The sequence below is a fragment of the Schistosoma haematobium genome, chromosome 6 (genome assembly GCF_000699445.3).
Source record: "Schistosoma haematobium chromosome 6, whole genome shotgun sequence".
NCBI classification, from domain to species: Eukaryota; Metazoa; Platyhelminthes; class Trematoda; order Strigeidida; family Schistosomatidae; genus Schistosoma; species Schistosoma haematobium.
Genome location: NC_067201.1, coordinates 898,689 through 911,235, shown reverse-complemented (window position 1 = coordinate 911,235; position 12,547 = coordinate 898,689). Strand labels below are relative to the sequence as shown.

General features: G+C 38.4%; 1 protein-coding gene across 1 annotated transcript in view; it reads left to right on the top strand.

Moving 5' to 3' along the window:
• The window catches only part of MS3_00008269 (uncharacterized protein), a 69,468-nt gene that overhangs the window by 9,509 nt on the left and 47,412 nt on the right, over positions 1–12,547 (top strand). The window contains exons 5-8 of the mRNA XM_051216627.1: positions 4,560–5,304; positions 7,083–7,214; positions 8,994–9,059; positions 11,671–11,921. Coding sequence (XP_051065217.1) covers positions 4,560–5,304; positions 7,083–7,214; positions 8,994–9,059; positions 11,671–11,921 — 1,194 coding nt within the window. The remainder of the gene's footprint in view (positions 1–4,559; positions 5,305–7,082; positions 7,215–8,993; positions 9,060–11,670; positions 11,922–12,547) is intronic.

The following is a 12,547-nucleotide window of genomic DNA, read 5'->3' as shown; positions in this document are numbered from 1 at the left end:
CCCTAGCTTTCTTCAAACCCACTCCAACACCAGAAAACATCGCACGTCGAGGCAGTCGATCGTTGGGCATACGTAACACATGTCTCAGCCATCTCAACTGATGAAGTTTTACTATTTCACCAATTGATTTGCCATCCTTACCTAGCACCCGTTTCCTAACAACTGAGTTGCTTACTCGATGGTCCCAGGATATACGAGCAATATTTCGAAGACATCTATGATCGAATACTAGTAACCTACGAATATCATCTACTCTTACCGGCCATGTTTCACTGCCATAAAGTAGGACGGAACGAACTGCTGCGCAGTAAACACGTCCATCGTTTGGTAGACGGATATCTCGCCTACGCCATAAATGACGCAAGTTGGTAAAAGCTAGACGAGCCTTCTGTATACGTGCTGAGGTTTCGTCACACACCAGACCACAAGGGCTGATGCCCCCAAATGCCCTAGTACGGCCGAGAGTGGGGAGAATCAGCTATCCCTCTCGAAATGCTCTCACATCGCCACGTGCATACAACCACTGTCAGGGAAGTCCTACTCAATGCATTCTTGCGGAGGGGGTGGTTTTTACAAAATTGAGAGGACGAGAAGCAAATGCCCGGCGTTTTAACCGGGTTGGTGGACACGGAGAGACCACGTTGGGGAGTTGGAAAACACTGATTCCAAACCAATGGTGCACTGGGCTTCAGCGTCCTGAAGGAACAAATGGCCTATGAACCAATCGTTTGTCACTGGCTACCGTGCGACTGCATCTCCTTACGATCCTCCACTGCCTTGTGGATCAGACCTTTAGGTAGAAGGTTCCGGATGTGGTCCCCTAAGGAAACCAACCGCTTCGGTTTGGGCACCCAGGCAGTATCACAGCCCTCACACATATCAAATGAGATTTGTGTGGCGCATATGTATTTGGTGCCTTCTTGAACCAATATCTATGTGTTAAAATAAATAAATAAATAGTCTGCTCTTCACGAGCTTTGGTTAAGCGTTGAAGTATTATTGAAGCTTATATTTTAGACACTATATTAGTCAAACTGATTCCTTTGCGATTGTCACAACAGGATTTTTGTCGTTTCTTACAGACTTTCACAATCAGTGATTGAGACCAGTCAGATGGGATTACGTCCAGTTCCCAAATTCTACCTAAGACCTCGGTTAATCTCATTGCGAAAACTGGATCACAATCCTTAAAAATCTCAGGAGTAAATCTGTCAGGGCCTGCTGCTCTCCCTCGCTTCAGATTTCCTATGGCTTTTTCAACTTCGTAAAGAGACGGAGGACCTGCATTAACTTGCCATTCAGGTTACCTGGAGATCGTGGGAAACCGAAGTGTGGCTGAAGGCCAGTTGAACTGATCCCTAAAGTGTTCTGCCCATCAATCCAATCTCCTGGATTGAGAATGTATAATATGTCCATCTTTCTCTGAGATTGCTTCGCCAACAGTCGGGTTCCTAATTCCGGTTTCCTTAACAAGTCTGAACAGTTGTCTGTCGTTGCCTATTGCCACTGCCTTTTCCATCTCTCTTGCTTTCGCTACCCACCACGGATCACGATCATTGCGTAGACTTCTTGTCGGCTTGCGCTTAAGCTGACTCCGCTTTTCGTTATGTTCAGGACCAGGTGGAATGAGTTTCCGAGCATCTATCAGTGCGATAGATGCTGCTGAGATCCAGTGTTGCTCCCTAACCTTCTGGTTTACCGTACTTGCAGACATCACTGCTGTTTCCACAGCTTTTCGGATGTCATTCCACAATGCCACGGAGTGGGCGTCACTTACATGGCTGCCTAACTGTTTTTCTAGTTGTTCCTGAAATATACTCTTAGCTTGACTATCATTAAGTAGGACCCTAAGAGGTTTCCTTGCAGTGTCTTTCCTACGTCCAGTAAGACGCAGACAGATACGCGCTCGTACTAGAGCATGATCTGAATCTAGGCATGTGCTCCAGAATGAGCGACAGTCTTCTATCGAGCCCCTCCAGCGGTGGCTGATAGCGATGTGATCTATTTGGGTCCAACGTTGGGACGAATTAGGGGGTCGCCATGTAAAAAGATGTTTTTCCTCATGCTTAAAGTTAGTGTTTGCAAGAAACAGGCGGTTATCTGAGCAAAACTGCAACAGACGGTCACCGTTATCTGTCCTTTGAGCCACAATACTATAAGATCCACCCATGTGTCCTTCCCTTTCGCTTAGTTTACCTACTTGAGCATTAAAGTCACCAGCCACTATTACTACATCAGAGCACCTAGCTTTTCGGAGAAGGTCCGAAAGCTTTCTGTAAAACTCATCTTTTACATCATCTGAGCTGCAGTCAGTGGGAGAGTAGGCAGAGACGACGAAGAGGCAACGACGAGTGTCCCTATATTTCCGAGTCCTTACTGTTCCGTTTAGTCGAACAGCGCACAAACGACTGTCTACTGGGATCCACTCTAAGAGAGCTAGTTCTGCCCTAGGACTCAATGCTATACCTACGCCAGAGAGGCCACGGGAAGCAGAATCAGGGCTTCCAGATCCACGGATCGTAAATCGAGTCGGTTCCTTATTTTGGCATGGTGAGGTCAAATGAATGACGCTACTCGGATCCTGTATGCGCGTTTCGGAGACGCAGCACACATCGATGGCGCGAGATTCTAAAGTTCTAGCTAAGGAAGCCTGTTGTCCTATTTGGCACAGTGTCCGGACGTTAAAAGCTCCTACGTGTAGTTTAGATCGTGGTTTCAGGAGACCAGGAATAACGTTCCACGTACTCGAATCGTTTGCCCTAGCGGTGCGAGACGATAAAGAGACGTGAGAAGGGTTAGTCATGGAGATAAGAGAGGTATTAGGAGGTGTAGGAAGGATTTGAATGTGACCAACTTGGTCTCGTGTGCTGTTACGGGTATGAGGGCTGATATCACTTCCCAGCTGCTCACACTGTGGAATGGTGTTTTCTGAAGAACCTGAAAACGAAGTCGGATTAGTGTTGGTCTTAACGACATGGGAGTGTGACCGCAGAGCCCAAGGGACAACTACTTGAGGCCGGTCGCGCACGGCCTTCTCGTGGAAGGTTTTTAATTGTGTTAGCTCCGTTCTTCGAAGGGCCTTACCGCCGGAGACGGAAATCCGTGAGGTAAGGTGAGGTGTGACATTTTTAGGGTCGACCTTTTCTAACCCCTTCCATCCTTGTGGGAAGGCGACATCGCTTCAGATGCTGGTTGTCCGAGGGAAACACCTTACTGCAGTAACACCCCTCTACAGTCAACAGTACGACTTCGCCCTCAGACCTTGAGTTGCTGCCTTCAGTCTTACCGTTCTCCAATCGACCCGCCTGGCATGGTAGAACCTGCAGGAACATATGTTCCAGCCAATATAGCTCGGTTGGGTCATCACGATAGGCAAGCTCGACCACCACGTCAAGGTAGCAGCAGTTCGAAAGTAAATCTAATCCTGAATTAACGTCAGATAAGAGAGTCCTGAGCATCTGGTTTGTGTTGAGTGAAAATTTGTCAGCAGTGTGCACAAACAATTTCTAACTTCTGCAACGGTTACAACATCATTGACTAGTGTTTTCAGTAGTTCTCCAATGGTTGTCTTTCTACGATAAAGATTCCTTAAAATTTGACATTTACTTTCAGTCATTGGTGATCAGAATGAAACGATAGTTAAGTAGTTTAAAGTTTAGTAATAAATTGGATCATTTGTTCGTTATTGTTGACTGCCTTAGAGTTGTATTGAGAGGGACGGCATAAACTTGAGAGTTTTATTTTCATGCAATTTAGTGATGTCAGTTAATAATGTCTATATGTGCCATCCTGTTTTGGGCACTTAAATTTAATGCCGTTCGATTCTCTTTAGGTACATTTACATCGTTGGCATTCCTTATAAAAGAAGTGGATAGTTAATTTCTTGAAAGGAAAAGGTTATATTCGTTACACGTATATTTGTAGAAAGCTATTTCGTGAGCTGTTAGAAGTATCGTAGCAGGTGTCACTTTCCAATCGCCCATACTCTTATCGGCTATTGTCTTCTTGGTGAATCTGAACAGGCAACTTGATTAGTTGTGCTCTCAGCGACCTGGGAGCATGGTCGTAAAATCCAAAGGATGGCTGCTTGGGCCGGTTACACTATGTTTTTGTGACAAGTTTTCGATGTGTTGGCCTTGAACTTCAGAAGGCCTTACTACCAGAGACGTAGAACTCTGGAGTAATGTGTGACACGACATTTTTGGTGCTGATCTCTTCTAACCTCTTCCTTCCATTGTGAGTAAGAAGTATCGCTGTAGATCTTCAACCACATCTTACTGCTGACACACCTCTATATAATCAGCGGCACGACTCTGCCCTTATACTTTATATTATTGCCTTTAGTTTTGCCGTTGTTCAACCGATCTATCTGGCATAGTACACTCTGAAGTAAAACGTTTTTCAGACAAGACATCTTTATTTGGTTATCACAATCTTCAAAGTCGACCACTAAGTCATAGTAGCAACTACGGTCGGATTAGTTATGGTAAACTATTTTTAAAACTGGATTAATTTTCAAAAGAAAAACACAATTATAATGTTTCTTGCTTCTTGTTTAGATATTCTAGTTTAGCCTGTGAAATTCTAACAAATGACATCAATGAAATACTAGATGGGATAATTGAATTAACCGAATCAACAACTGATCAACATACCCCTAATGAATCACATAATAATGGTAGTAATAACAGCAATAATCATAATAATCACATGTTAGAATCCAATCAGATAAAGTCTATACCAATACCATCCTCCTTCTCTTCACCTTTACCATCCTCTTCAATGATTATCAATGATCATAGTTTGACAGAGATCAATAATAATAATAATGATCAAAGTTATAATGATATGTTAATAGTTGGCAATAATTCATCGGAACTACACCAAATAAATCATAATCTTATTGATCATTATTCGAATGTCCATGATGATGATGGTACCAATCATTTATCATCTTCGATGTCTATTATCAATGAATCATCATCTATTATCAATGGTCATCATAGTAGTCAATTATTTGACAACAATAATCATAATAATTCAGTAAATGATTTAAATGAAATCTTATCATCTAGTTTAAAACTTTCTCCACCAATGTCATTATCAACACCTCATTCATCTACAATCACAAAAATAACTAAATCAAATGAGGCTATTCAAGTTGATTCATCAACGACTACATGTCGACGACGTTTAGATTTATTATTGGAATTTTTTCATTATTCTAATCAACCAGTTAATCCATTGTCAGCTAGTTTTGTTTCACGTTTATTAATACATTTAACATTACATCGTGGAAATATTGTAAGTGTTCATTTTGTTCATTTGTTATATGATTTTATTCATTTTTCTATTTTTTTTTTTTTGTAGTAGTCAGTCAATCAACTACAATGTAGGATCAGGTATATAAATAGGCATCGGTTCAAGTTGCCATACCTCATTAGCACAACATTATCAACATCGGATTTATAAAAGTAGTTAATTCAGTGGTCGTAATATGTGAAAAAAAGATTGTATATAGTACAGGAAGAAAGAATTAGTTCGTAGAAATCAAGATATAAAGCAATTTTAATCTCATAGTTTAAGGGAAGATAGAAAGTGTATACACCGACACCGTTGTGATCGATTCTGAGTTATGTCACTCAGAGGCTAAATGGCTTTTTTGTAGCCTTAATGGTGATCAATTCTAACATTAAATTATAATTGATTCCATATTTTCGATAAAATATACTTGGTTTATGTAACATATTGGATTGATAAATTTAAGAGACTTTTACCGAATTGCTTGAAAATCACTGACAAATAACATAAATTTATCAACTCTTTATTGTACTCTAGATTTTCAACTCTCATATTATTTCATACATTTCATCATTTCATTTTGTTTATTCTTTTCGAATTATATCCGGTTCAGTGGTCTAGAGGTTAAGCGTTCGCGCGTTCGAATCCCGCTAGGCGGGATCGTGTATGTGCATCCACTGAAGAGTCTCACAATAGGACAAAACGGCCGTCCAGTGCTTTCAGGTTTTCCATGGTGGTCTAGCTTCAATTGACTCATGATCTCAACTAATAAAATTACTATAATATCCACAAAAACCCCTTCTGATATATCCTATGTGTTTAGTTTTTTTTTCCTTTAGTGTTATTAGTTTCCGATATGGAGATGTATTTAAATATACTGGTTGGATTACTCAAACGATCTAAACTTACAGACAAAACTCTTGAATGCACAAACTTAACATGAGACTTAATATTTAACATAACTTAATTACCGATTAGTGGTTTATGATTTGATCTTCGCTATTTGTTTGAGGGTATGTTTGTCTGTCAGCCTTTGGGCATAGTGCCCAGTTGTTCATGAAACATGTTTTGTAGAGGTAGAAGACGTGTATTAGCTACTACTATTTGGGCGTCTATGTCTTTACAGCATTGCAGTGTGTGATAAGGAAGTAAGAAACCTAAAGTTCAGCGTAAATGCCCTGGTACGATCGAGAGTCAGGAGAATCAGCTTTCCCTCTTCGAAATGCTCTCACATAGCCACGTGCATACAACCACTGTCAGGGAAGTCCTACTCAATGCATTCTTGCGGAGGGGGTGGTTTTTACAAAATTGAGAGGATGACAAGCAAATGCCCGGCGTTTTAACCGGGTTGGTGGACACGGAGAGACCACGTTGGGGAGTTGGAAAACACTGATTCCAAACCAATGGTGCACATGGGTTGCAGTATCCTGAAGGAACAAATGGCCTATGAACCAATCGTTTGTCACTGGCTACCGTGGGACTGCATCTCCTGACGTTGTGTCAACGACCTTATGTGTCAGACCTTTAGGTCGAAGGTTCTGGGTGTGGTCCCCTAAGGAAACCACCTGCTTCGGTCTGGGCACCAGGACAGTATCTTAGCCCTCACACAAATCGAATAATTTATGTGGCGCATATCTATTTGGTGTCTCCTTGTACCAATGTTTATATGTTTAAATAAATAAGTATCTTCACCAACTAAAGTGTCTAAATATGTAGCGCTTAAGTTAAACCATCATAAATATTTTTATCTTTCAACCGGAATAACTATGTTTCTGTTACAGATTATACCTTATTTACGATCATCAAAGGAATTTCTTGATCAGTTATTCTTATCTTTGGATTCTTCCTCTGTGGCCGATTTAATTATACAATTATCTCAACAAGAAACAAAACAACAACATATGATTTTTGAAGTAAGCATTTAAATTTTCTATTCTGTTCAAATTGTACTCATTGTGTAAACAAATAATACCAATAATCATTCAAAGATCTTTTATAGGAACTTGTTTATTGTGTATACTTGACATTTCATAAGAAGTAATAATCTCTTCCATTGATTTATCACTGAGTAGTAACCGATATCAGATTTTTCTGTTGATAAGTGTTGATCAGATTCTCTCTGTCAATTGGCAATTTTGTCAGTAGTCTAATTCGACATTATGTGTGTATATGTACTGTATTTTGGTGTTAAGTATCTGGGAGAAGTCAGCAGAAAACCTCAGATCTGGGTTTCATGCTAGTTTTCACTTGTTAGTGAAATGATTTTATCCTAAGACTATCAGACATTGCATGTACAATAAGGCAGTAGTAAGTCTCCTGTACTTTTTTGTTACATTCTTTATAAAAGTAGGATGAATCGTTTCAACTAAAATATATTTATCTCAGTCGTATCATCAATTATACCTTACCTTTTATTTAGAATAAGTGGATTGTAGCTAGCAACAGGATCTAGGATACCTGTTTCTTTGTATTTGGAACTCGTCAGCTGGATGTACCCAAGTCCTATTGTTGATATCCATAATGGGACTCAAACTCACTACCTTTTATAATGTAATGTTATGGGATAAAGTATATGTATGTTGTTGATGTGCGAAAATCATGCTTTCTAGTTTTAAAGTTTTTTGTTGAACTCAAGACCAGCCTCCGTTTTTTATCGCGTGCAATGTTTTTGTGAATGCTTGTACCATTGCTACATTGCATATCATCAGGCACTTAGTTATTATGGTAATGTAATACTCGTCACAGTGTAAATTCTCCGTTCCTGTCGTGTGAAGCGCATCAACTTAAATCTTTTCTTAGATCAATAATGTCTACTATGACTTGTCTACAATGTTTCAGGTTTACGTACTTAGCTTCAAGTTACATTACTCATGTGTAGACTGGTATTACAACATGGCTACCCAAAATGAAATAAACGTCAAATGATTTGAATCTGGGAAAAATAATCCACCGCTTCTTTAACTAATCTTTCTGTACTTCGCTCATAGTGTAGTGAACGAGAACACAGGCGGAACACAAAATTCCAGAATCTCTTAGTAAAATCTAAAAACCATACAGTAAATACTTCATTTGTAAAATGTCAATCAATTGTCTCAGACTTGATTGTTCCTTCGTTTCCACACCAAACATTCTCTGTTCTCGTTCTCTTCTCTTCGATCTTCTTAACCTTCTGCCTCCAAGCATTTCACTTCTGACTGATGATACATACTACTTATATATGTCGATATCAGTAGCACACATCACAATGGTAGCTAAATGGAGTGTGTCAATCAAATTAATTGATTAATGTTGAATATATTGGGATACAATTTACATATTTGTTTTATCTCCAGTGGAATTCAACTGGGTCTGTTGTGAGATAGTAACTCACTGATGATAATGGTGGATATGTCGCTCAATTTCGTGGATTAGTTGAAGTTAGACATTGACACCATTCAATGCCAGCTCAGTGGTCTAGTGGTTAAGCACTCGCGCGCGAGACTGCTAGGTCCTGGACTGGAATCTCGCGAGGTAGAGTCATGGATCCGCACTGTTGAGGAGTCCCATAATAGGAAGAAACGGTCGTCCATGTTTTCCATAGTGGTCTAGCTTCAGTTGACTCATGATCTCAACTATTAAAATTACTATAATATCCACAGAACCTCTTCTAATATTTTTAATTGTTGACTACATTACTTTCCATGTTTTCTCAGTGGTTTAAGACCGATCGACTTGTTGAAAGTCTTATTGAAAAATTTGATCCAATCTATTCGTCTGACGTAAGTCTTTTTTCATCACTAATTGTTGCATTACTAGTTGTTTTTCTATAGTAATAAGTGTGATTATTATTATGATTATTTCATGTTGTATCTAGTTGGATTTTTGTCAAAAGAATAGTGTTAATGACATACAAGTTTCAATTCGACATTGGATATCCTAATCTACATACTTTTACACTTTAAACGATTTAAAGTAGATGAATCGAAATAACAAGTTTTCAGTACTTCTGACTAAGTTTAACTAGTTGCAATCAACGTAGAACCTGTCAAAAATATGCGTTGTCCTAGGATCCCATACTAAATCAAGCACCAGAAGATTAATGTGATAAATCATAAAGTAGTCGAAATAATGTATTAGAAATAATAATGACAAAGACTAAACATTGGTGGTATGATTCAAGAAAAAGGCATACTCAAAGGAATACTGGAATTCAAGACTTAAAATCAGACAAAGAGTGATTGGATATTCATTATTTCTACTGATCCTTAGCCATGTCACCCAATATCTCTAACTATTGATCGTGGTTATCGATCTAAATTCAATGATTTGGTCTGTTCTCACTGCATTGATTATGAAATTCTACAATCTGAACAGATACTTGTATGTAGAAGGTCTAACGATGCCTATAAAGAAGACTGGCTACCACTAATGTCAAATTTTGCTAATTTAATCTAACATCATAATGTAAATCATCCATTTGTCGATCATATTCAACTCATTTTGTGACGCTTCATTTCAATATACATGTGCATATTACATAAACAGTTGAACTTATGACTTTAATACAATTGTTTATTGTGTATCAGTAGAACAATGCCTATGTAACGGATTTAGGCAAAACAATCCCTTGGAGTTAACTAGTAGTAATTATCACTAAACTATTCTCATTAACCTTGTTTTTCCTTTACAAGTGAACATACAATTCCAGTAAATACGTTAGTAATATCCAGCCGTTAAGTAAGGTTCGTAAATCTTTTCTTTTCTTTTGAGGATTAACAATACAGTTATTTTGTTTACTGAAATGTAGCTTGGTTATGGGCTGCCAAACTAAAACGTGGCATCAGTGCTTGAAGTCACTAACTTCTAGTCTGAGCCATGTTGGTAGATGCAGACTACTTGGTTGGGGTCGGTGTGACTATCATAACCAATGGTTAGAGACTTTGAGTGATATGGCTCAGAATCGATCACAACGGCGTCGGCGTATACACTTTCTATCTTCCCTTAAACTATAAGATTAAAATCGCTTCATATTTTTCTTTCTATGAACTAATTTTATCCCCTGTATCGTATCCTTATACGCAATCTTTCTTTTATATATTACCACCATTGAATTAACTACTTCTATGAATTTGGTGTTGATCTTGTTGTGCTAATGAGGTATGGCAACTTGGAACGATGCATATATGTGCCTGGTTCAACGTTGTAGCTGACTGACTGAAATGTAGCTTGGTTAATATTAACGTAAACTAAGTATTGACTTCTATCACTTCCTCATGTGCATTAAGTTGTTTTAATTTTTTATTTTTGTTCAATTATGAATCTTTTGATTACATTTAATATTACTATAGAATTATCTGGGTAAGGTATAAATAGATAAACAAGGTGAAACAACTTAGAACCTGGTCGTGTGTCGCCATACTTTGTGTATTAGCACAGGAAGACAGAACTCACTAGATACAGAAATGGGTGTAGGTTTATTTATTTATTTATTTGAACACCTAAACATTGGTACAAGGTGTCACCAAATACATATGCGCCACATAATAACAATGTGATCAGTAATAGTTATCATTTATTTGCGTGAGGACTGTGATACTACCCGGGAGCCCAAACAGAAGCAGGTGATTTTCCTTGGGGGCCATTCCCTGAACGTTTGACGTAAAGATCTAATCCACAAGGTAGCCGGTAACCAACAATTAGTTTAGACGCCATTTGTCCCCTCAGGATACTGGAGCCGATGTACACCATTGGATTGTAATCAGGGTTTTCTAACCCCCCTACGCGGACTCTCCATATCCACCAACCCGGTTAAAGCGCTGGACATTGGCTTTTCGCCCTGTCAATTTTGTAAACAACACCTCTGCCGCGAGAAGGCATTGAGTAGGACTTCCTTGACAGTGGTTGTATGCACGTGGAGATGTGAGAGGATTTCAAGAGGGATAGCTTACTCTCCTCACTCTCGACCGTACTAGGGCATTTGGGGGCATAAATAGTCTGAAATAGGAACAATAACCAACAGTTTAATAATCTGATTTTGTTGTGTTTATTATGAGATCTTATTGGCCTAGATTGGACTAGATGCCATATAAACTCTTGGCTGAACACCACTGATATGTTTCGAGTTAGAATAAAACAGCTGTTTTATACTCTATATCTTCTTCGCAAATCACTGGTTGACTGGTTTAAGTAGTTGACTCGTATTAATACTCTTAAACATTTTTAAACATTGATTTTATGATGACTCCCAATAGGTTTCTTTCTGTTTTTACTGCCTACAGTTTAGACAAAACGATCGTTTAATCAATAAATAAGAACATAGGTTCCATTTTTCTTACTAGTTCATTCAGTTATTTATTCTCACTACTCTATATTATCATTTTTAATAATTAGGCACATGAATCGGCAGCTCATTGTCTAATTGAACTCATCACTGTTCTACGCAATTATTTAGTGAATAATCCTCCAAATTCAGATAATAGTGATATGATAGTGAATTCAATGACAACTGCAACCACCACTACTAATAATGTTGGCGGTAGTAGTATATTTGGATCACCGTTAAATAGTACATATTCCAGTTTATTTGATAAAGATGAAGAAACGTATAAAGCAGCTGAAAATTTACTAAATGTATTAGAAAGGTAAGTAAAGCATTAAATTTCATTCTTCTCATTTTACACTATACAGCAAGTTTAGTGTTGTTCGTTAATCCATATACTGAAGATCGAATGACATTGGTGTTGAGGTTCATCTGTCTATTCCATTAAAATATTAGATTCCTCCTTGCTTCATTGTAAACATTTTCAATTAAATCTGTTGGCACAATCATCCCAATGATTAAGTATAAATTCCTTCGATGATTAAGGGCTGTAAAATCTATGCCTAATTCTCAATTACTAAAGTACAGATCAAATCCCAGCTCAAATACTTTCGTTTTGACAAAACTTGTAGTTATTTACTGGCTCGTGAAGTCATCAACTTTTGGATTAGTCTCGGTTGTACGTACAGACTAACTTGGTTGGATTCCGTACGAATACCTTAACCAATTGTTGGAGTTGTTGAGTGACATGGCTTGCACAACGGCAAAAATTCATTTCCTATTTACCTTTTGCTAGATCTTGAGTTTTCAAACTACCTTTTCTTTTTGTCCCGTAAATTCACTATCTTCTCGAGTCATCTAGTCTATGGTTAGTGTTTCATACGACCACTCTGGGATTTAGTTTAATAATTCCATCTTTTTGTGCTGATATAGTAGTATAGCAACTTG